This window comes from Equus caballus, chromosome 14, assembly GCF_041296265.1.
Source record: "Equus caballus isolate H_3958 breed thoroughbred chromosome 14, TB-T2T, whole genome shotgun sequence".
NCBI lineage: Eukaryota > Metazoa > Chordata > Mammalia > Perissodactyla > Equidae > Equus > Equus caballus.
Window position 1 is genome coordinate 59,516,851 of NC_091697.1, and position 24,861 is coordinate 59,541,711.

The following is a 24,861-nucleotide window of genomic DNA, read 5'->3' on the forward strand; positions in this document are numbered from 1 at the left end:
GCAGCATTATTTACAATAGCCAAGACATGGAAGCAACCTAAGTGCCCAGCAACAGACGAATGGATAAAGAAGATGTGGTACATATATACAATGGAATACTACTCAGCTGCAAAACAGACCAAAATCATTCCATTTGCAATAACATGGATGGACCTTGAGAGAATTATGTTAAGTGAAATAAGCCAGCGAGAGAAAGATAATCTGTGTATGACTCCACTCATACGAGGAATTTAAAATTACGGACTAAGAACAGTTTAGTGGATACCAGGGGAAAGGTGGGGTGGGGGGTGGGCACAAAGGGTGAAGTAGTGCACCTACAACCGAATGACAAACATTAATGTACAACTGAAATTTCACAAGATTGTAACCTATCATTAACTCAACAAAAAAACAAAACAAAACAAAACAAAAAGAGGAGGATTGGTGGCAGATGTTAGCTCAGGGCCAGTGTTCCTCACATACACACACAAAAGGTTAAAATGAGTACAAAAAGCAAAACTCGCGTTACAAAGCTTTCAAGAATTTTGTATATTAGTGGTCCTAGTTTTATTTTTCTTTACACTGGTAAAAAGTAAGAGCTTATTTTGTCTTCTGCCTTCTGTTTTAGTAACTGAGTTTCTGGTCTTTCCCTCTCATATTTTCATGTAATTATATAAGATATTTTATTATCAAAGAGTATTACAGAAAATTTTGAAAAAATGAAAAGTAAGATACCAACCTTAATCTCAGCACTAAGAGGTTGTTGAATTTTATCATCATTACATTTAATATGAGAACTAATTTTTATGTGCCTACATGGAAAAACATGTAGGAACCTTTTAATACATAAATACTGAGGATAATACTTTTTTAAAAAAAAGATATAATCTTATTCTTCTGAACTAAATTAGCAGTGTCTTTTCTTTTTCTCCCCAGTTTCTGAGAAAGTCTCATTTTCCTTACTATCAGATCAATATATATTTGTTTTATAAAATGTTGAAATGTGTAGAAAGCTAAACAAAATTTTCCCAGCTCTACCATTCTGTGGCAGCCATTTTTAATATAAAAACAACTCTGGTCATTATGCAGTATATGGTGTCTGATAAAACCCAGACTTGGCCACTCACTACCTATGTATCCTAAGACAAGATATTTAATCTAATAAAGCCTCAGTTTCCTTGGCTGTAGTGAAATGATGCTAATGTTTGTATACCAGAGTTATATTGTGTGGTGTTTTATATATATTTTAGGCATTCTGTGCCTTGTATCTTCTTGTCGTCATTATTATTCTCTATGTGTATATGTGTGTGTGTTGTGTATACACACCATATATATATACATAAAAAAAAATCTGAGGCCTTTTATATATATACACACATATATTTTTAATATATAAACATATTTTTAAATATACTATATACACATATAGTTTTGATAAGTTTTCTTGAAAAACTTTGTTTTTATTTAGATTTGCCATAATTTCCTTACTGTATAATAAAACAATAAAATTTACATTTTTATGTACATACACATATAATGTAAATACATATATGTATATATTTTTTATATGTACTGTACATATATATAAAATGTGTATCAGTGCGTGTGTATACACATCATATATCGTATTATATTTATTATTGAATTCTGCTTTTGTCATTTAACAGTTGATATAAGAGAATTTCTCCATATTATTAATATACTTTTTAAGCATTGTTTTTAATGTTTACTATTTCATGGTTTTGTCATATGGTTTTTCTCACCATTCTCCTATTTCTTGACTTTTATTTATTTTTCCAGTTTTATTGATATATAATTGACATGTAACATCGTACTGGTTTAAGGTGTTACAACATGATGATTTGCTGTATGTATATACACTAGTCCCCTCTTATCCATAGGGGATATGTTCCAAGACTCCCAGCAGATGCCTGAAACCGCAGATACTACCAAACCCTATATATACTATTTTTTTCCCTATACATACATACTTATGACAAAGTCTAATTTATAAGTTAGGCACAGTAAGAGATTAACAACAATAACTAATAATAAAATAGAACAGTTATAACAATATACAATCTTGCACTGCATAACGATTTTTCAGTCAATGACAGACTGTATATATGCATGTGGTCCCATAAGATTAGTACTATATAGCCTCAGTATGTAGTAGGCTCTGCCATCTAGGTTTGTGTAAAGTATACTCTATGATGTTCACATGACAACGAAATCACCTACGAAATCACCTAATGACACATTTCTCAGAATGTATCCCTTTTGTTAAGTTACACATGACTGTACTGTAATAAAAGTTAGTGTAGATCTTAGCAACCTCACCATACGATTTTTGTCTGTCCTTAGTAAGTTGAGATTGTTTACCTTTTCACTTAAAGGAAGCACTTTAGGGCTTCTCTTGGCGTATCCAAATTGCCAGCATCACTATTCTTGTGCTTTAGGGCCATTATTAAGTAAAATAAGGGTTATTTGAACACAAGCACTTGTGATACCTCGGCAGTCAATCTGATAAGTAAGACAGCTATTAAGAGACTGATGGGTGGGTAGTGTATACAGCATGGATATGCTGGACAAAGGGATGATATACGTCCCACCCTGGACGGAGCAGGATAGCATGAGATTTCATCACACTACTCAGAATGGCTCACAATTTAAAACTTATGAATTGTTTATTTCTGGAATTTTCCATTTTATATATTCCAACCAAGGTTGACCATAGGTAAATGAAACCATGGAAAGCAAAACCACACATAAGGGGGGACTACTGTATTGCAAAGTGATTACCACAATAAGTTTCGTTAACATCCATCACCTCACACTTACCAGTTTTTTTCTTGTGATGGGAACTTTTAAGATCTTCTTGCTTAGCAACTTCCAAATATACAGTACAGTATTGTTAAGTATAGTCTCCACGCTGTACATTACATCTCCAGAATTTATTTATCCTATAACTAGAAGTTTGTACCTTTTGACCACCTTCACCTATTTCCCCCACCTTACAACCCCACCTCTGTCAACCACCAGTCTGTTCTCTGTTTCTACAAGTTTGGTTTTTTTAGATTCCACATATGAGTGAGATCATGACAGTATTTGTATTTTTTTGACTTATTTCACTTAGCATAATGCCTTTAAATCCATCCATGTTGTTGTATATGGCAAGATTTCCTTCTTTCTCATGGCTAAATAATATTAGATTGTGTGTATATGTGTGTGTGTATATATATATACATATGTATATACACACACCAAGTCTTCTCTCTACATTCATCCATTGATGGACATTTAGGTTGTTTCCTATCTCGCCTGGCTATTGTGAATAATGCTGCAGTAAACCATGGGAATGCAGGTATCTCTTTGATATCCTGTTTTCATTTCCTTTGGATATATACCCAGAAGTGGAATTGTTAGATCGTATGGTAGTTCCATTTTAATTTTTGGAGGAACATCCATACCGTTTTCCATAGTGGCTGCACCAATTTATATTCCCACCCACACTGCACCAAGGTTCACTTTTCTCCGCATCCTCACCAACACTTGTTATTTCTTGTCTTTTTTTCATAATAGCCATTCTGACGGGTGTGAGGTGATAGCTCATTGTGGTTTTGATTTGCATTTGCCTGATGATTAGTGATGTTGAGCACCTTTTCATCTACCTGTTTTTATGTCTACTTTGGGAAAATGTCTATTCAGTTCCTCTGCCCATTTTTTAATTGGATTTTTTTTTTTTTTGCTGTGGAGTTGTATATTTTGGATATTATATACATATTGTGTATTTTGGATATTATATCTTGGATATTATATCTGTATATATTTTGGATATTAACCCCTTATCAGATCTTTGTTTTGCAAATATTTTCTCCCATTCTATAGGCTGCCTTTTCATTTTGCTGATGGTTTCCTTTGCTGTTCAGAAGCCTATTAATTTAGTTTGCTTTTATTGCCTTTGTCTTTTGTGTCAAATCCAAAAAATCATTGCTAACACTTATGTCTAGGAGCTTACTCCTTATATTTTATTCTAGGAGTTTTATGTTTCAGATCTTACATTCAAGTCTTTAATCCAATTTGAATTGATTTTTGTGTATGGTATAAGATAGGGGTCCAGTTTCATTCTTTTGCGTGTGGCTGTTCAGTTTTCCCAGCACCATCTATTGAAGAGACTATCCTTTCTCCATTGTGTACTCTTGGGTTCCTTTGTCATAAATTAATTGAGCATATATGCGTAGGTTTACTTCTGAGTTCTCTTTTCTCTATTGCTCAGGTTTTAAAAGAGTTTTCTTCCTTTTGCTATTGTAGGTAACCGCTGATACTGTTGCTATGTTTTATGAATTTAAGATTATTTCTTTAGGCTAGATTCCCAGAAATGAAATTACTGGCCAGTTTTTAAGATTAGGACTATTTTCATGTTCTTGATAGATGTTGGTTAGTTTTTTCCCCAAAAGGCAATGCCAATGTGAACAGCAATTTGCAGTGTTGCTGTTCGCTCCATAATATTGAGATTCTCATTTTTATTTTTGAAGATAATTGAAGAAAACTGGCTAGTTTTGAGGAAAGTTCACTGAAGTTGATGTGGCACATTTTGAGTTTAAAAGTGCAATTTGCAAGACCATGTTTAAACACCTAGCACACAACTGAAAAATCAGATTGTGTAACAGGGTAGAGATATGGGACAAAGATACTTGAAGATTTGGGAGTTTATGTATTGAGATTCTAGAAATGCCTGGGAGAGTGAAAAAGAGGGTAAGATTGTAAATGAATTTGTAGTTTAGACATCATGGAACTCTTAGAAGAAGGTTTAAAGAAAAATAAAGCTTGAGGTTTACTGCTTTTCTCTCACATACATACACTTCCCATTTTGTGACTTGGAAGTCTCTGAAGCTGGATGATATAAGCTTAGTAAAGATTATGGAGGAGGCTGCTACAAGGTCTCAGTTGAGAACATACTGCCATTGGGTGTAGGCTGTCTTTTCCAGAAGTTTAAGTTGGAAGCAAGGACTAAGGTTGTTTTAAGTTGAAATTTTATCAGACCAGGACAGTGCATATGGCAAGACATTGAATGAAACCTAGTAATTTCAGAATGAATGACTGGCACTGCTCCTGAGCCACCTTATGTTTTAACAACTCCTAAAGTGAGTTTTATTTGAATTATTTCTGATCGCAAGCTTGAAATTTAGGGCCTTCTTTCTTGGGAGACCACTAACTTGGGACCATTATCCTTTTCCTTACCAAAAATTAGCTTTTATAGATATTGGTTTGATAAACCTTTTAAATCTTAGCCACATGCCTTTTGATTGGGGAGCTCTAAAGTTAATTTCTAAAGTGGTTTGTAACCCTTTAAACAAGGTATATTTCATAGCAGTTTCCTTGTTGTCTGTTTAGGCATTTCCTTCTGAGGATAATGGATGGACCCCCTTCATAGTTCTCATCTCCTAAAGATGCCCACTGCTTCTGAAAGTAGTAGTCTACCTTTAACAGTTTGTTATTCCACTTTGGTTATTTGATCATACCTTCTGTCTTATATAACCACAGAGATGCTTACATTAAAATACACGTTCACTTTTTTTTTTTTTAAGATTGGCACCTGAGCTAACAATTGTTGCCAATCTTCTCTTTTTTTTTTCTTCCCCAAATCTCCCCAGTACATAGTTGTATATTTTTTCAGTTGTGGATCCTTCTAGTTGTGGCATGTGGGACGCCACCTCAACATGGCTTAATGAGCGGTGCTGTGTCTGTGCCCAGGATGTGAACTCTGGGCTGCCGAAGCAGAGCGCACGAACTCAACCACTTGGCCACGGGGCCGGCCCCATACGTGTTCACTTTTATCTTATCTCTTAAAATGTGAGATATACCTTACGTCTTTAGATGTATATACCATTTTCAAAATTATGTTTCGATAATTGAGTTGATGAATAGAAAAATATTATATCTTTGGTAATAGTTGAATAAATTTTATAAAAACAAATATAAAGGTTAGAGTTCTAAGGAAAGTCTTCACAGTGTACCTTTCCAGGCATTTTCTTTCCCATTCTCTTCTTCCCCACTTCTCAGTATCATTTTTTTCACGAATTTAGTCACATGCCCCTACTTCTCTCTCTCAATCTTCTCATGATATTCTCTCTTCCACAATTGTCCCTCTCACTCCATTTTTTACCAGAAGTCCTATCCATACTTAAATATCATAGCCCTATTTCTCTTCTACTGTGTAACTGCTCGTCACACAGAACCCACCATTGCCCTCCTCTGCTACCCCAACACTTGGTTCCTATTTTGTCTGTTATACTTATGTCTTTTTGTAGGTGTGTTTATTTCTGTCTTCCTCATGAGACTCTGAGCTTCGTTGTCTTTGTTTCCTTAGCATTGAGCAGAAAGCTTTATTCAAAGTGATTGTTCATTAACTGGGCAAAGGGCTATCCTTTGGGGATACCAAACCTGGATTTATCCAGGAGGAAACTGACATTCTTAGCTATGAAATTGTAGTAACAGTAAAAGTTCAAAAGGAAAAAGGTGGTGCAGGCCCCATGGCTGAGTGGTTAAGTTCGCGCGCTCCGCTTTGGTGGCCCAGGGTTTCGCTGGTTTGGATCCTGGGCATGCACATGGCACCACTCGTCAGGCCATGCTGAAAGCAGCGTCCACTTAGCACAACCAGAGGCACTCACAACTAGAATATACAACTATGTACTAGGAGGCTTTGGGGAGAAGAAGAATAAAGAAAAAAAAAAAAAGATTGGCAACAGTTGTTAGCTCAGGTGCCAAGTTTTACCAAAAAAAGGAAAAAGGCCATTGAGTTCAAGTATTTCAAATTGTATTTCTCTCAGTCTTATTGCTGCTATTCCATATGGCCAATGGTGAAGAAATCTTTACCTTTCCAAATACAGAAAGATGTTAAAGTATTGAGCATTCTAAAGCCATCATCTCTTTCTGATAGTTGTGCTATGTATTTAATTGTCAATTTTGGTCTTTGTGTGTAAAGCATGGGAAACCAAGGGCACGGCCACTTGCCAGTAGTCCTTCTGTTGGTATATGTGAGTTAAAAATATTTTTCACTATACCTTAAATTTTCTAATTATAAAAGTGTCGTTTAGGTAAATTCTTGTGATAAGAATTCAGACAGTATAAAGATATACAAAGCAAAAAGTAGAAATCCTTCCTCATAGTCTTAATATTCCATAGTTCTTCACAGAGATCTTCATAATAAAGAGTTTAATTTGAGTATTTTCTATACTTTTTCATTGAGATATAGATCTGAATTTTTAAAAATGTAACTGGGATATAAAGTGTTTGCATATATAGTGACTTTTGTTTCCCATTTAACCTCGTATCTTGGAGAGTCATGTTAGTATCTGTTGATTTTTCTTCTTTTTAACTGCCATATCCATACTCTAGATGTACGTCTTGGTAAAATAGAAAAACCTAGCACACACAAGCAAGGCACTTCATCTAATCAAGGGATAGCCCCTGAGGTGCTCAAACAAAGTAATGCCTGCAGTTTGGGATAGTTAGCACAGAACCTTACCTACCATTGACTTGTTCATGTGAATTCCTGTCCTATCTATTTTTAAAATGTTTAGCTCTTTCAAGGTAAACAAAATTTTCTTCCTATTACTTTGCGCATAGTCAGCACTCAGTAAATTTGTCAAATGAATGAATGATCAAAAGACTGGTGAAAGTTAAGTTCTGATTTAAAGAATACAAAGTTCTGGTAACAAATCTCCAGCTATGATGATTTCTATATCTTAGGATGTTTGTTATTGAGTTAACTACCTATTCCGTTCTCTATTGTCAAGGATTCTTTGGCAGTAGCTGTCAGAATTTAATATTCTTTTATTCTGTTTTTGTTTAGTGTCTCTTCACTGCCTCATTCCATTAACATTATCTCTGAAAAATTAATTTGCTTATCATAATATGAATTCTTCTTTTCTTTTCAGCATCCAGTGTTGGATGAACCAATAGCAGAAGCTGTATGTATTATAGCAGATATGGATAAATGGACTGTTCAAGTGGCCAGTAGCCAGAGACGAATGACAGATAACAAATTGGGAAAGGAAGTATTGGTTTCCAGTCTTGTTTCCAACTTGCTTCATTCCACTCTTCAGCTTTATAAACATAACTTGTCTCCAAATTTTGTAAGTATGTGTAAGGCTTGAATTTACTTTGAGCACTCTGTTAGGTGTCTAGTATGTGCCTACATTGAATACTATTGTTACCTTCATCATTGTTTTCCTGAAAGAAGGTGTTATAGATTGAATTTTTGTATTCCCCTAAAATCCATATGTTGAAGCCCTAAAACCAAGTGTGATGATATTTGGAGATGGGCCTTTCAGAAGTAAGTAGAATTAGATTAGGTCATGAGAGTGGGGCCCTCATGATGGGATTAGTGGCAGGAGAAGAAGAAGAGGAAGAGAGATTGCACTGTCTCCGCCATGTGAGGCACCACGAAAAGGCAGCCATCTGCCAGCCAGGAAGAGAAATCTCAGCAGAACCTGACTGTGTTGGCCCCCTGATCTCAGACTTTCAGCCTCCATAACTGTGAAGCAATAATTCTCTGCTGTTTAAGCCACTGCATCTATGGTATTTTGTTATGGCAGCCCATGCTGACTAAGACAGAAGGAGATGTGTACATGTCTATACAATGTATAATTTCAGCAGCCAGACTTTAGTGCCTGACCAGTATCGTGTAAAGTATGAACATGCAACATCCCCAAGCTTTGTGCAGAACGCCAGTACGTTTTAGACCCTCATTGTCACGTCAGGACTTTGAATGATCCCTCTTCGTAATACTGTTAACCTCTTACTGAAGACATCATCTACAACTTCCAAAGTCTTTCTTTTTCTTGTTAGGAGAAATATAATATAGCATAGTTAAAAACTTCTGTAGGGGCTAGCCCGGTGGCGCAGCACTTAAGTTCACACATTCCGCTTCTCAGCAGCCTGGGGTTCGCTGGTTCAGATCCTGGGTGCGGACATTGCCCCGCTTGGCAAAAGCTATGCTGTGGTAGGCGTCCCCCATATAAAGTAGAGGAAGAAGGGCATGGATGTTAGCTCAGGGCCAGTTTTCCTCAGCCAAAAGAGGAGGATTGGCAGTAGTTAGCTCAGGGCTAATCTTCCTCAAAAAAAAAAAAACTTCTGTAGATCAACATGATAGAGGCCATATATGACAAACCCACAGCTAATATACTTTTATCACTTCTGTTCAACGTGCTACGGAAAGGTCCTAACCAGAGCAGTTAGACAAGAAAAAGAAACACAAGGCATCCAAATTAAAAAGGAAGAAGTCAAATTATCTCTGTTTGCAGATGACATGATCTTATATATAGAAAACTTAAAGATTCCAAAAGACTGATAAAGCTAATAAACAAATTCAGTGAAGTTGCAAGATACAAAATCGTGCAAAGATAGTTGCGTTTACATACACTAGCAATGAACATTCAGTTAAAAAAGCACTTATAATAGCATCAAAAGAATAAATTACTTAGGAATAACTTTAACCAAGGAAGCAAAAGGCTTATACACTGAAAACTATAAAACATACCTGAAAGAAGTTAAAGGAGACATAAATAAATGGAAAGACGTCTCAGAGAAGTTCATGGATTGGAAGACTTAGTATTAAGATGACAGTACTACCCACAGTGTAGGATTCAATGCCATCCCTATCAGAAATCACCATGACTTATTTTCTTTTAAGAAATAGGCCCATCCCAAAATTTGTATGGCATCTCAAGGGACCCTGAAAAGCCAAAACAATCTTGAAAAATGTGGACGACTCACATTTCCTGATTTCAAAACTTACTACAAAGTGACAGTAATCAAAATGGTGTGGTACTGGCATAAGGACAAACATGTAGACCAATAGTATATAAAAAAGAGCCCCAAAAGAAACCCTCACATATGTGGTCACTTGGTTTTTGACAAGGGAGGCAAGACCATTCAAAGGGGAAAGGAGTCTTTTTAACAAATCATGCTGAGAAAACTGGATATCCACATGCAAATATAAGTGTATACCTTATACTATATACAAAAATGAACTCGAACTTAAATCTAAACTTAAACACACCTGAACTTAAGTGCTAAAACTATAAAACTCTTTGAAGAAAATATATATATAGGAGATAATCTGCATGACTTTGGATTTGGCAGTTATTTCTTGGATTTGACACCAAAAAAAGCACAGGCAACAAAAGTAAAAATTAGATAATCAGACTTCATCAAATTAAAAACTTTTGTACATGAAAGGGCAGTATCAACAGAGTGAAAAGACAACCCACACGACGGGAGAAAATATTTGCAAATCATATATCTGTAAAAAGATTGATATCCAGAATATATAGAGAACTCAACAACAAACAACTAAAAAAATGGGCAAAAGACTTGAATACACATTTCTTTAAAGAAGACATAAAAATGGCCAATAAGCACATGAAAAGATGTTCAACATTATTAGTCATTAGGAGAATGCAAATCAAAACCACGATGAGAGACCACTTCAAACCCATAAGGATGGCTATGGTCAAAAACAGCAAAAATAAGTATTGGCCAGGATGTGGAGAAATTGGAACTCTTGTGCTTTGCAGGTGGGAATGTAAAATGGCACAGCTGCTTTGGAGAACAGTTTGGCAGTTCCTCAAAAAAGTTTAACAGTGTATTGTCATGTGATCCAGGAATTCTGCTTCTAGGTTTATTCTCAAAACAGTTGAAAGCAGGGACTCAAGCAAATGTGCCATCATGTTCATAGCAGCTTTATTGGCAATAAGGAGAAATTGGAAACAACTTGTTTCCATCAACAAATAAATAGATAAACAAAATGTGGTATAATACGTAGAATGGGATATTTCAGCCATAAAAAGGGATGAATTTCTAATACATGCTGCAACATGGATGAACCTTGAAAACATTATGTTAAGTGAAATAAGGAAAACACAAAAGGTTTTGTTTTTTCATACAGACAAATATGTATGAATACAAAATCATACATACAAATATTGTATGATTCCACTTATATGAGATGTCTAGAATAGGTAAATTCATAGAGACAGAAAGTAGATAGAAGTTCCTAGGGGCTCGGGGAAAGGAAGGAATGAGGAGTTATTGTATAATGGGTACAGAGTTTCTCTTTGAGATAATGAAAAGAAGTTCTTGAAATGGGTAGTGACAATGGTGGCACAGCATTGTGAATGTACTTAATGCCACGGAATTGTATGTTTAAAAATGAGTAATATGGTAAATTTTTTATATATCTCTCTCTCTATATATATATTCTGTAAACATTTTCTTCTTCACTTAAGGCATTTTTCAGCCTAAGTGAGCATTATGGATAAAACATACACCACAAAACAGTGAATGTGCCAAGAAATACATTCAGTTGTGTTTTTCCAAGAAGAAAATTGGTTTTTATTAGGAGCTTTAATAGCTGATTTTCATTGGAAAGGAATACTCTGCAAGAATTTAGTGTTTTAACACCTGAAATTCATGCTTTTTCCTCAAACATATACATATAGCATCAATTCACATGAAAAATCACATATTTTAGTAAATTGAGCAAGTTAGTTGACAGTAAACAAAATGTATTTGTTTTAGTTTTTAATGTTCCAGTTTAAAAACACCTCTCTCCTAGTAAAGACTACAGAGCATTCTCTGAGCTATTGCAAACTTTTTTTCTTTTACTCACCACGGGAGAATGCACCCTTTCCATGTAAGTACATTTGAAACGTATTGATTTGTAAGAATGTTAAATTTATCAAATTTGGAATAAAAACTATTTTTGAAGTTCTGGAAATGAATAGTGGCAATAGTTGCACAACATTTTGAATGTACTTAATACCTCTCAATTGTATGCTTAAAATTGGTTAAAATGGTAAATTTTATATTATATGTAATTTACCATGTTAAAAAAAAAAACCCAAAACTCTATAGAATCTAAATCTTTGAGATGAACTAGAAAAAGTTTATACTTCTTTAGCTAGAAGGACATGCTTTAAAAATGTGCTCCAAATTTTAGTTGATGGAATAACTAAATAGAATTGTCAAACACATGATGCTTTGGAATTTGCCATTGCTTAGAGATGGAAACCATTTCCTGATTTGGTTTCTGGTTCCCTCCTGACTGCAGTGTGTGATGCATCTTGAAGACCGGTTACAGGAGCTGTACTTCAAGAGCAAAATGCTGTCTGAGTACCTGAGGGGGCAGATGCGTGTTCATGTCAAGGAGCTGGGAGTGGTTCTAGGGTATGTTCTTGGTTCCTTTTCTGGCTTTTCTGCCTCATTGTACTGTCTTTCAGCAAGGAATATTCCTCAGAATTGCCTTTTTTCCTTTTAAGTGTCTTTTCCTGTTAGAAATTGGACACTGTTATCAGTTTGGGTTGCCCTATACCGTATGAAAGCAGATCCCTGTCTTCCATGTCTGAAAGGCATTGTCCCTTGTGCCGTTACAGTAAGTTGAGAATATAGTCAGATAAGAATGAAAATCTAAATTTTTGTCCTAGAAAAATTAAGTAAATACTCATTTTTTTAAATTAAATATGTTGTAGACTCATTATTCCCAGCATCTGTGCTGCCATTCAAATGAGCTGATTGAAATGGGTGTTAGTACATCATCTCTATATTGTTACTCATTCCCCATTATGTATATATTATGTCTATCTACTCCACAATTATTCCTGGGAAGAAGACACTTAGCTAAAATGCTAACTGAAGGAGGAACAGGAAATTGGTGGGAGGCATTGTATAGCCCTTTTCATTATATTCTGTGGTCATTTTCCCTATGTTCTGTGGCTACTTTGTGTGTGTGTGTGTGTGAGAATTATTTCTTGGAATGATAGTTGAATAAATTAAAACAATCTGAATCTTTTGTCTAATTCAGCTTTTATGAAGGGAGAAAGAGCCAACATCAGTCAGTAGCTACTTTATGTCAGAAACCAAATTAAATTCTTACATAAGGAATAATGTTATTCCTTATCCTCCAGATTGGAAATAGTTAATGGATTGTTTCTTCTTATAGAATTTTGTAATGAATAACATAAAAAAATATAAATTGGTTTATACTCTATTTATAGTTGTGCAACTTGCCTTTTAATATATCTTGAGTGTTCATGTAAGTGTGTTCTCATCTATCTCATTTTTAATGGCTGTGTAGCATTCCGTTATATGGTGGAATTTAGATTATTTTCAGTTTTTTTGTCTTACAAACTAATGCTAGAATGAATATAAATGTTTGAAGTTTGTAGAATAGATTCTTTGAAGTAGCATTTTTGGTTAAAGGGCATGTGTATTAAATTTTTGATAGATACTAATAGTTATTTTGATAGTTAATAGTAAATACTATCCAGAAAGTACCAGAATAAATTCTTATGAACAGCAGGAAGCACAGTCTTCCTGCTACTGGCTATTACCAAACTTTTTAATCTTTGCCAAGCTATTCGCTGAAAAGTGAAATCTGATTTTATTCAAATTTATTCTCTAACCATGAGTGAGTCTGCGTAACTTTTTCTGTGTTTATTGGCCATTTTTTCCCTACAAATTATTTGTGGTGGGATGTATTTTTAAGAAGCTTTTATTACTTATCTGATTATAGAAACATTTGCATTCCAAACAATATGGGTATACACTATTATTCTATTATTATACATATTATATTTCTTAGACATTTGCCCATTGCCCTGATGCATGGTCCATCAGCAGGTCAGTGAGATGCTTTCTTATATCCATGGCTTTGTTACAGTTGGGTTTCAGAGGCTTTCTTTTTTAAAAAATCTATGGTTTTGGTTTTTACTTAATGAAAAATTTCTAAGTTTTGTTATTCCTTTTGGCCAGGGTGGCCTAGGTCCTTGACTGATAAGGTCTGGTGACTGTACAGGTAGCAGTCCTTGCCTGTAGGACCTGTCCTAGGTATAGACAGCCTAAACTGAGTTTTCTTTTCTCCTTATTTCAGGATTGAATCCAGTGATCTTCCTCTTCTGGCTGCTGTAGCAAGCACTCACTCTCCATATGTTGCTCAGATACTCCTTTAAGCTAAAGGTTGTTAGAAATTAACTTCGGTGGAAAGTTAAGTAGAAACCAAGGAAGCAGACACAACATTCATTTATGACAGTTTTTTTCCCTGTGAGACTTCCATCTGAATGAGTCAGTCACCTGAGTATACTGCATTGCAGTGCATATTATATGATCAGTGGATGACTTTTTCCTTTGGACTGGACTTTTGGGTGGTGGTAGATTTTTAACCAAGTGAAACTAAAACAGCATAAATAATTTGGTGGGGGAAAGCATTTGAAAAGGCCAAAGTATAACTTACAAACTTCTACAAAATGAATAACATTGAAGAATTTCATATGATCTGTATGATGTTGCCACAACCCATAAGTAGCAACAGATGTCTCAAGAAATAGTCATTTCATTAGTTTTAATCCTTTATTTCTAAGGTACAGAGATCTATAAAACCTCAATTATTTGTTGTTTTGTTTTTCAATTCAAAATAGCTAATTTCTGGGTATTTCTCAAAGTATTTTAAATAGCCTGTTAATTATAATAAACTCAGAATAATAAGTATAAATGTATGTTATGTTATCCACCCAAGTGTACATATGTATCTATTTTTTTAAAAAAGCAGAGGTAGGAATACAAGATTGGTAAACATGCCTTTTAAAAAAATATTTTCAACTAGTATTAATTGTATATAATGTTGAAATGTTACTTTCTGGTGATTTTTCTGCTTCACACACCCTAAAATAGAAGTAAAGCCAATCTTTTTTAAGGCTGAGGAATGTAGATTCCCAAAATAAGAATACTACTTTATACCATTTGTTTGTTTATAAATATAAGCTAATTCTTATAAATGTTAATATTTACTTATTTGCATCTAATTTAATAAATGAAAATTAGGATTAAAAATTACACCAAAGCATTGGCAAAAATAATACTATTTTCTTCAAACATGCTCAGGTAGCTGAGGCCCTTGCTTTCGGTATCAGCCCTTCTTGACCCATAGGAACTGAATATTTGTTTCACTGCTTCATAATATTCAATGTACACTAATAGAACTCATTAACTCTTAAAATTATTCTCTTTTCTCTAATAGTCCCTCCTTTCCAAAAGCTAATTTTTTTCAAAGATTTCCACTTTTCAGTTATTATTGTTTTTGTATATACTGTAGAGTGTTGCTTGTGAGAAAGGCTAATATGGAACCAAACTCTTGTAAGTAATGTAAATAGAAAGACCGGGTAGATGAAGTTTTCAACATACTCTACTACCTCAGTTTACTTGAATACTACATTATAGTTTGTTCTTTACTTTTCTGATCTAAAATACTTTTAATGCTAGAAGTGAAGTTGGTTTCTGCTTTCATGGACTGTTTGCATCATAATTAATTGATCAGCTTTTAAAAAAGAAAATCACTTGCTTATTCTGTTACTAAATACATTTATTGTATGATACATCTATTCTTGCTGTTTAAACTTTTAGTAATTAGGGAAGATTTCTGTGGTTTGTTTAGTCTTTGACCTTGAATTTATGGCATTGGGTCACATTTTACCTTGCTCTTTATGTAGTCAAGAAATCTCCAACTAGACAAAGAAGAAATGGTTGTTTTACTGGAATGTCAACCTGAAATTGGTGTGCCTGCAATCAGTTTGGCCCCCGTGTTCTGTCAGCTGGTCCCAGTTAGTACCTGAGTCTCCTGTGGATGACTTGCTGCCAAAGACTGTTTATGGATATATTTTCTTTGGCTTAATTTTCTTATTCCATTCATTAACAGAATTCTTCTCTCTTTTATTATTGTTTGGAATTCTGTGAATCAATGTCTTTGGCAAAATTCAGAATATAGAAAAGTTCATATGTAGGCCAGTGTACATTATTTTTCGATTGTAGTTTAGAATGATATGTAGCAGGTAGGTAATGTCTGTTTTTGCGTGTTTTCTCTTTTGAATTATCAAACTCTTCACAGTCCTATCTATTTGAAATCTCTAATAAATTATCATTTAGGAAATCTACAATAAATTGAGGCTCATGCTACTGTTATTCTTAAAATTAAGCTTTGCTCCGAAGGAAAAGGCCTATAGTTTCTTATAGAATCCTTAATCCTTATAGGATTACTGAGTTTTTTAATTCCCAAACTTCTGTAATTTCTACTGCGTTCATCATAGTTATTCTTTCCTTACACAAAGCCCAAGGAATGAGCTGCTGCTGCTTTAAAGTGTGGTCATTATGATGAATGTGAAAAGAGTTTCTGGCCTGTTCGAAATAATGTTCTTCAACTTTTTATGGTACAGACACATATGTGTTACAAATGAAAAACACCTGTTTGTTGCAACAGGAAATGAAAAAGGGATGTTTTACATTGTAGATTTAAAACTAATTTTTCCTTGTATATAAACTAATTGGTTTGATTTAAAATAGTCCTGGCTTTTATTAATATGTCTTAATTTTGAGTTTGAAAATGTTAAGTGCAATAAACATACTAGCACAGATTTCATTATGTTGCATTTGGCGTACACTGGGGATGATCACTTTAAAAACGACAGATTTTACACATTGCCTACTTCTGGTAGATGTCTTTATGAGATTGTTCTGCTTTCTCTAAGTTATTAGATGGTGGGATATGTAAAATGTACATACTTGTTCCTGTCTGTATACATTTCTCAAATGTACACCTGTATTATAATAACCTCCCAGTTCTAGGGGAAATTTGTGCAATAAATACACATGTCAATTTGATGGATGATGTTGGTCTTTCTTTCATGTGTTAATAAGGTATATATAATATCACGGACTCTGGTGTCAGCCCACCTGGATTCTTTTCCCAAGTGTGATGCTTCTAGGCATGTGACCCTGTTCATAATGTCCTTCTCCAGTCCTAATTTTCTGTATTGGTAATTTAGTAGAATCTACTTTATAAGGTGTTTGTGAGAATCAAGTGAAACAATGAATGTCAAGAATTTATCTCAATGTATGGCACCTCCCAAGTGCTCAATAATTTTTGGCTGCTACTGTTACTAGGTAAATAATCTGGCCCGTCTCCCCTCTATGACCCCTGCGTATTGTGGAGAAAATTTAACATACATTCTTATGAATGAAAATGTAGTAAAAAAGAAAATATTGGTATATGCTTACATTTGACCTAATCCTCATGATAACAAATGGAAAATTTCTTTAAATGCTTTTATGAAAACAAACTGAAAATCATTTAAAACCTAGAAGAAGCCATGTAAACCTGTTAAGAACATTGTATCCAATACAAATTACTATTAACTTTACAATTAAACAAAAAATTGGCCAGTTGGTTTAGGTTCTAATCCTGGGTTCACTGATTTGCATGTGATTCTGAGCAAGTCTGTCTTTTTCCTCCTTAGTGCCTGCTCTGCAGTAGTGATTCAGCCTTGAGTACTGAAGGCTGATTGGGAAGCTGCCTTACTCAAGCTACGTTGTTTTGGACAGAGTTATGCCAGGAAGCAAGATTAGACTATTGGGTTTTTGTAGTACTTGTTTTCATATCATTTTACATGTATCACTTTTACATTTGACCAAAGAGAATAAGTGCACTGTTCTGTTTTTTTATTTTTTATTGTTTTTGGTGAGGAAGATTGGCCCTGAGCTCACATCTGTTGCCAGTCTTCCTCTTTTGTCTTTCCTTCCCAAATCCCCAGTTCATAGTTGTATATCCTAGTTGTTGGTCACTCTAGTTCTTCTATGTGGGATGCTGCCTCAGCATGGCTTGATGAGTGGTGTGTAGGTGTGCAGTCAGTATCTGAACCAGAAAACCCCGGGATGCTGAAGCAGAGCATGCGAACTTAACCACTCAGCCATGGGGCCAGCCCCAAGTGCACTGTTTTAAAGCAGAGAGGAAGGATCAAGTATTTAGGAAGCATCCATCAGATATTTTAGAGGTTTTTAATTGGTGCCTGTGTTTATAGGTGCTGTTCCCTCATATAAATTTAAGAAATCTTGCAACATTTCTGAGATGCATAGAGGAATGATTTTACTAATGAGAAACTGAGATACAGAGAATTTAATGAGGTCAAAGTCTCCTATGTAGGTCAATTTTTTCTCTCAGACCAGAATGGTTTCCAACTAGTATGTAGTGACAAATTTAAAGATTTCTGGGATTTCTTCACTTGTCTTTGCCAATGTAGAAGGGTAGGGGTGGGATGGCCAAGTGGGACGAAACCTGAGCTGAAGGTGCAGTGGGAGTTGGGGGATTGTAACAGTGGAAAGGATTTAGGCAGACAGAAAAGGGGGAGGTCACAGAATGTATAGTGCTTACTGTCCTTGCTTTGTAGTGCAGCCTGGGGACTTGAACATGTTTACTCTAGACTTAAGATTTGATTTCTGGATTTAAGATTTTCCCTAGAGAAAAGAAAATACAAGCAGTTCAAAAGAGATTTTTAAAGAATATGTGAAATTCCCACCTACCGTTTTTCAGGAGAACTTCAGTGGGACTTTTGATCTTAAAGCATATTCTCAGGTCAGAAGGTCCCATCCCCCCCTCTACCCCACCACCACCAGGAGACTTGGTCCCTTATAACATTTCTTTTAAAAGGGACTCTCTGTCTGGTGAAAGTACAAATCTAGACCAATCCCTTCATCAGATTGAAGACAGTTCTCTGTCTGGGTTAACACTGTCTGATTAGACCTCCCAGAGATAAACCTGTGTTTACTCTAAGGAGAGTATTAAGTTGAAGAGGCTTGAGCTTCCGTTCTTTCCAAGTGACTATTTTAACAAGGACAGTCCAAAAATATGTCTTTATATTCACCTTGGTGCTCAAATTAAGATTATTGATAAATGCAGTGTTACCTAAATTGTCCCAAGGGAACAACATTGTTGAAATGTTGTGTAAGTATAAGGGAAATATTGTTCTTTCCTCAAGAAACTTATGATGCCACTTGTCACACATTTGTCCAGCACTCACAAGTCAGTATCCTTCACTATGTTACAGGGGCTGGAAATAAGATGGCTCAGACTAGTCCAGAACCTGAATTAGTTTAGTTTTCAAACCTGGTTGCATGTTAGAAACGCTTAGGTAGCTTTTGGAAAATATTAATTCCTAGATGTCTGATTCAGTGATAGTGACTGACCTTCTGGATTTGGGCCAGAAAATGCTCTTATTTTTCCACTAGTAGAGACCTAATCTCCTAGCATACTCCAGATCTCAATTCCTTACTTCATTCCAGTGCTATTAAAACCAGTGCTCTGGGGCCGGCCCCATGGCCAAGTGGTTGAGTTTGCGTGCTTTGCTTCGGCGGCCCAGGATTTTGCCAGTTCGAATCCTGGTCTCAGACATGGCACTGCCCACCAGGTCGTGCTGAGGCGGCATCCCACATGCCACAACTAGAAGGACCCACAACTGAAAATACACAGCTATGTACTGGAGGGCTTTGGGAGAAAAAGGAAAAATAAAATCTTTAAAAAAGAAACAAAACCCAGTGCTCTGTACCCTCATGTTCTTGTTGGTTTGCTGTTATCCTGGAAAGATGGCCATATGATTGATTGTCTGCCTACTGAGCATTCAGTTTTGCATAATACAATGGTTGCCTAGCCAGACATCTTTCTTCGCCATTGAAGAGCAATCACAAGTGCCTATCTTTTTAAACAGCAAAATCTCCTCTTAATTACTTAGTTCTTAGATAGTTTCATGTGTTCAGTCAGCAAATACTGAGAACCTGTTATGTGCTAGGCACAGTCTGGGTGCCAGGGATATACCAGTAAATAACAAACTTTGTTCTCTGTTCTTATGGAGTTTTACATATTTCCCACTGGAGGAGAAGATACACAAAAATAATATGCTGTCAGGTTGTGGTAAGTATAATGAAGAAAAATAAGGTAGGGTAAGGAATTAAGCCACTTTTTCTTTAAGGTTTAAGCACATTTATTTTCCTAGAATTTAATAAATTACTTGCATTCAAAGCCATTATTTTTTCCTTTCAGATACAAGCTAATGCTGGTGACTCCTATCCTGGAGGTTGCCTTTTCTCTGAAATTAGCTATTAGATCTTTGACAGTCTCCTCACTTTTTTCAGCATACCAGAGCATAGTACAAGATGGTAAAGGACATTATAGATTTTGAAAATGTGCTTAAATTTAGATATGTATAGTTACCGTGGCTATTAACATACTGTTTTAACTATTGTTGTCTTATGATGAAGCCTAATAGTTATTTTTTATACTTAATTCATTTTTCCTTGTTTAATATTATATACAGAAAAGTAAATAAATATTCAGTAATGTACCTGTCACTTAGGTCAAGAAATAAATCATTTTCAGCAACCTAGAAGCTCCCCTTCTCCATGTGCCCTATTGTGATCATAATCCTCTCCCTTCTCGTTTTTGTAACTACCAACCTGACTTTTGTGAACATCATTTCCTTGTCTTATGTTTATAGTTTTACCTCTATTTATGCATCCCTAAGTGATATACTTTAATTTTGCTTGTGTGTGAACTTTAATTATACTCCATATTTTGTATTTTGCCTTTTTTCTCTCAACATTATCTTGGAGATTCATCCATGTGCTCTGTAGCTGGTATTCCACTGAATGAACATAATTTAACCATTCTATTATTGATGGACATTTGGGTTATTTCCACTTTTTGGCTAATATGAACACTGAACATTTTTGTTCATCTTTTCTGGTGTACTTGGGTATTCTTTAGGACGTATATCAAGAACTGGACTTGCTGAGACAACGGTATGTTAAGTTTCAGCTTTACCAGATACTTTTTTTCAAAATGGTTTCCCAATTTACACTTAACCAGCAGTTTGTGAGAGTTCCTGTTGCTCCACATCTTCCTGAATACTTAAATGTTTCTGAATAGTTACTGATGAAAAAATTTTGGCATTAAAAAAAAAACCTATCCAATTCTTCAAGCTTGAATTTTTGCTTTTGAAAAATCACTTCCCAGAGGTAAAGTAATAAAAATAAGAAAGAGTGCTTGCATTGTGCAGGCAACATCCTTAAGTGCTTTACCTGAATTATCTCATGTAATGCTAAGAGAATCTCAGAGCAATAGGTACTTTACTACTCCTATTTTACAGATAAGGAAACTGAAGTTCAGCAATATTAAATAACTTCTCCAAGTCATTTAACTAGACATGGCCTATAAAGACACAAATTCAGGTGTTTGCCCCTAAAGTTCAAGCTCATGGTCATCATGCTTTAATTCCTTTTCCCTCTTTCAATATATTGATATAGCTCTGGAAACTGATCCTTAAAGAACGGAAGGGATAACCTTTGTGATCTTAGGCAGACCTTTCAGAGAATATGTTTATACACACACAAAATGACAAAAGTGAATCATGCAATTCTTTGTAATCTCTCAATCACTTTCTTTCTAGAGTGGCTGAGCCATAACCTCCCTGGTAAGGTTTTTGTCCTATACTCAAAAAAGAAATGTGCCAATGTTATGTTGCAAACTTCAAGTTTGGGCAAGCCCAACGGCCAACGGAAAACAAAACGATTAACATCAGCCATCACTACCAGGTCCCAGAAACGGTAAATGTTGATCTCTTCTTTCTCTTTTGTTACTCTAAAATATAATTTTAATCTTACGTCATTAAAAAATTACTGTGAATAACGTCATAATCATACATGACTTTGAATCATCAGTGACCTATGCTAATTGCTTTGAGAAATCCTAAGATGTACCTAGATGTGGTACACTGCCTTCAGGGAGCTTAAAATTCAGTGGAAAGGACATGCCTATGGTGGCTCCAAAGTAAGGCATTGTGTGTCTAGTGCGGCCCATTTGTGCACTGAGATACGAGTGAAAGGACTGTCTAGAATGAGTAATTCTGGAGTTCTGTCAGTGATCTTGTGAAAACAGCCTCTGCAGCTGTCTGGCTGCCCCCAAGAGTGGTCTGTTTTTTTTAAAGAAGGGACCAATAAATAAATGGAATTTGACTTTATTTGGTCTGTTGGGAAACAGACTAGTATGTAAAATGTAGCACGGAAGCGGTCACTCTTGAGTCCAGGCAACCCTAAGCCCCGCTGCCTGAAGGGGCTGGGTGGAGGAAGGGCTGCGCTGGGCGTCGCTTATGTGAACGCAGTCCAGACCCGGCTTCGCAAAGCAGCAGTAACGTGGAGCTGGCCGCAGGCACAGGCCGCGAAGCTTTGATTGCTCTGCTCTGATCTCTGGACGTCTGTCTTGGACATGGGAAGTACTTCTCGGTGGGCCTCTTCCACAAGAGATTGGTTTTATTAGAAAAAACTTAGGAAAGAGTGCACGAACTTCCTTATTTGCCGAATGGCGGCTTCGATTTCAGCAGGTTCTACAAGACACCGGCGTCAGAGTTGCAGAGCAGGAGCTCGGCCGCGGACTTGGCCACGCCCTGAGCTTCCGGATTTGGGCAAAAACAGAACTTTCTTCCCAGAACGCCGTCCCCCACGGTTCTAACCCAACACGCTATTTTTGCTCAGGCCTTCAGAGCGCGTTTCCGGCCCCTTCGACGGAAGCTGGAGCGGCCGAAACCGCAACTCCGCGGCGGATCCCGTGACGGGCTTAGGCGAGGTCTCGCGATATGTCTTTAAATCTCACGAAGACGGGTTGGAAGAGGCCTAACTGCACCGCCCCGCTTCTTACGTCACCGCGGAGTCACGCCCTAGGGCGCTAGTTTGCGTGCTCGCGCGTGCTGCGCATGCGCACTCGTCCTCCCGCCTCCCCCGCGCGGGCGTCTCTCTGGCCAGTCGCGCGTGGGCTGAGGCCCTGGGCGGGCGTTGTGAAGGCTTGTTTGCTCAAGCGCGGACCCTGCGGCCGTTTGGAGTTCCGTTCCTCCGGGGTCGGGGGCGGTGCAGACCCCCGCGTTAGGGTGAATGGGCCGTCGCGTGGGCTGCTAAAGGCAGGCTGGGGAGCCCGGGGACCGGGGCCGCGGCCATGAACTCGCCCGTGGACCCCGGCACTAGGCAGGCGCTTAAGAAGAAGCCGCCCGAACGGACCCCCGAGGTAAGGCCAGCCGACCCCGGCGCTCGTCCTGGTGTCCAACGGACAGCACCCCCCTGTTGGTCCGAAACCTGCGGCAACTGTCCCCTTGCTAGGGGCTCGCACCTGCTGCCAGGGTATCTGTTCTCTGCGTCCCCTAGTCCTGACCCGGGCCCTTCTCTCCAGCGGGGTGACGACCGCCTTTCCTCCTCGTGATGCCGCCTTTCTCGCACACCCGTCCTTGTCGATGACTTCTTAGTGTTTTTGATAAGAAGGCACTATTACTAAATCGTATTTTCTCAGAGTAAAATGTGAGTCTCGGAGTGAGATTGTCCATAGGTAGATAGACTATGAAAAACTAGGTAGAAATTTAAGTGAACTGTAATAGCCATGTTATTAAGAAATTACTTCTGTATAAAGGTTCCTGAAATACTGTACTATTGCTTAAAAGATAAAATTTTGAAAGTTAGTTTAAAACTTTGCATCCAGTCAGATGAATTCTGGTGGAGGATGATGCATATTTAAAGATCACTTCTGGAGGTACTTTTTCAGACTGTCAGGGAAATTTTACGGTATTTTGTGCTTGGATCCAAAACTTGCTATATTGGGTTAGCAGTAATAGCATCAGCTTAAGTGGTTTCATTTGACCGGGAGGCTATTTTCAGGTACATAACTAAAACCTGTTAACTTTGCATATCCCTATAGAGTGCTCAGATTTGGGGGAAGATTTTCCCTGATTTGGAGAAGTTTCTATAATAAGTGGTATGTTTTCTAAACCAAAAAGCAAAAACTAACAACAGTATGAATGACTTGTTGGATTGTCTTCTGTATAGTTGCAGTGAATGAAATGAAATGCTCTGGTTAATTTTTCCTAAGTCACTCGAGTTTTTTCCAGATTTATAGTGTTATGCATAGTAGGTCTCAGTAACTTTTGGCTGACTTTTTGTGACATGACATTATTTAAGCCATAATTGTAGCCATGATGGGTCAAACTTTGTTAATGTAGATCCTCATCTTTGCATAGAAACACGGTAAATTCTGCCACTTTCCAAAGTCCTCTTTTTGAGACCTGCATTTATAATCCCATGTGTCTTAATTTCCCTGTGATGATTCTTGAAGTCATTATGAGTTAATTGAAAGCGTTCACCTTGAACAGGTGAATCTGCCATGGTTTTTATATCATTTGAAAGTATCATACAAAGTTTACAATGTATAATGTAGGTTTTACTTTTAAGTATTAATTATGATAAATTCACATTTTAATTGGAAAATCCTGCTTCTCTTTGATAACAGTTACCTAGTTTGAAATTGTGTAGTTTTGAGCCTTAGGAAGTTTTCTAAACTGCTCTCAAAGTTATGTTGGCCAGTGTGTGCTGTGTTATATCTTGTTTTACTGAAGCAGCAGCATTGTTTAAGGAAATGCTGAACAATTGCCCACAGTGGACAGACTAGAGCCCTGACATCTAGCAGCATAACGTGTTAACTGCTTGATTCATTGGCAGTGGTTTTGAGTAAGTGTCAAATTTGTTGGGGGTGCAAAGTATGACTAAAGAAGTGATAACCTGGGGGCCAGCCCGGTGGCCTAGTGGTTACGTTCAAGCACTCCACTTTGGCGGCCCGCAGTTCCCATCCCAGGTGCAGACCCACACACTGTTCATTAAGCCATGCTGTGGTGGTATCCCACATACAAAATAGAGGAAGATTGGCACGGACGTTAGCTCAGGGAGAGTCCTCCTCAAGCAGCATAAAGAGGAAGATTGGCAACAGATGTTAACTCAGGGCCAATATTCCTCACCAAAAAAAAGAAAAAAGACAGGATAAAGGGATTGGAAGTAAGGGTCAGGGGCTGGGTTACCATTTAAATGAGATGGTCAGTATTGTGCTGGTTGAAAAGATAACCTTTTTAAAAAAAGGTTTTGAGGTCATGTTGATTTATAATACATAAATTTCAGGTGTACATCGTCTGTCACCTTCTG

General features: G+C 36.7%; 2 protein-coding genes across 25 annotated transcripts in view; both read left to right on the forward strand.

Annotated features, from left to right (window-relative positions):
• FNIP1 (folliculin interacting protein 1) overlaps positions 1 to 16,692 on the forward strand; it is a 129,808-nt gene extending 113,116 nt beyond the window's left edge. For all 6 annotated transcript variants that reach the window (XM_023617744.2, XM_023617745.2, XM_070234429.1 and 3 more), the window contains 3 exons: positions 7,920 to 8,117; positions 12,098 to 12,213; positions 13,916 to 16,692. In XM_023617744.2, the coding sequence (XP_023473512.2) occupies positions 7,920 to 8,117; positions 12,098 to 12,213; positions 13,916 to 13,994 (393 nt within the window). In that variant the 3' untranslated portion in view covers positions 13,995 to 16,692. The remainder of the gene's footprint in view (positions 1 to 7,919; positions 8,118 to 12,097; positions 12,214 to 13,915) is intronic.
• Positions 16,693 to 22,014: 5,322 nt separating this feature from the next.
• RAPGEF6 (Rap guanine nucleotide exchange factor 6) overlaps positions 22,015 to 24,861 on the forward strand; it is a 201,485-nt gene continuing 198,638 nt past the window's right edge. For 7 of the 19 annotated variants that reach the window (XM_023616911.2, XM_023616912.2, XM_001504463.5 and 4 more), the window contains exon 1: positions 22,020 to 22,909. In XM_023616911.2, the coding sequence (XP_023472679.1) occupies positions 22,841 to 22,909 (69 nt within the window). In that variant the 5' untranslated portion in view covers positions 22,020 to 22,840. 19 annotated transcript variants of the gene reach the window in all.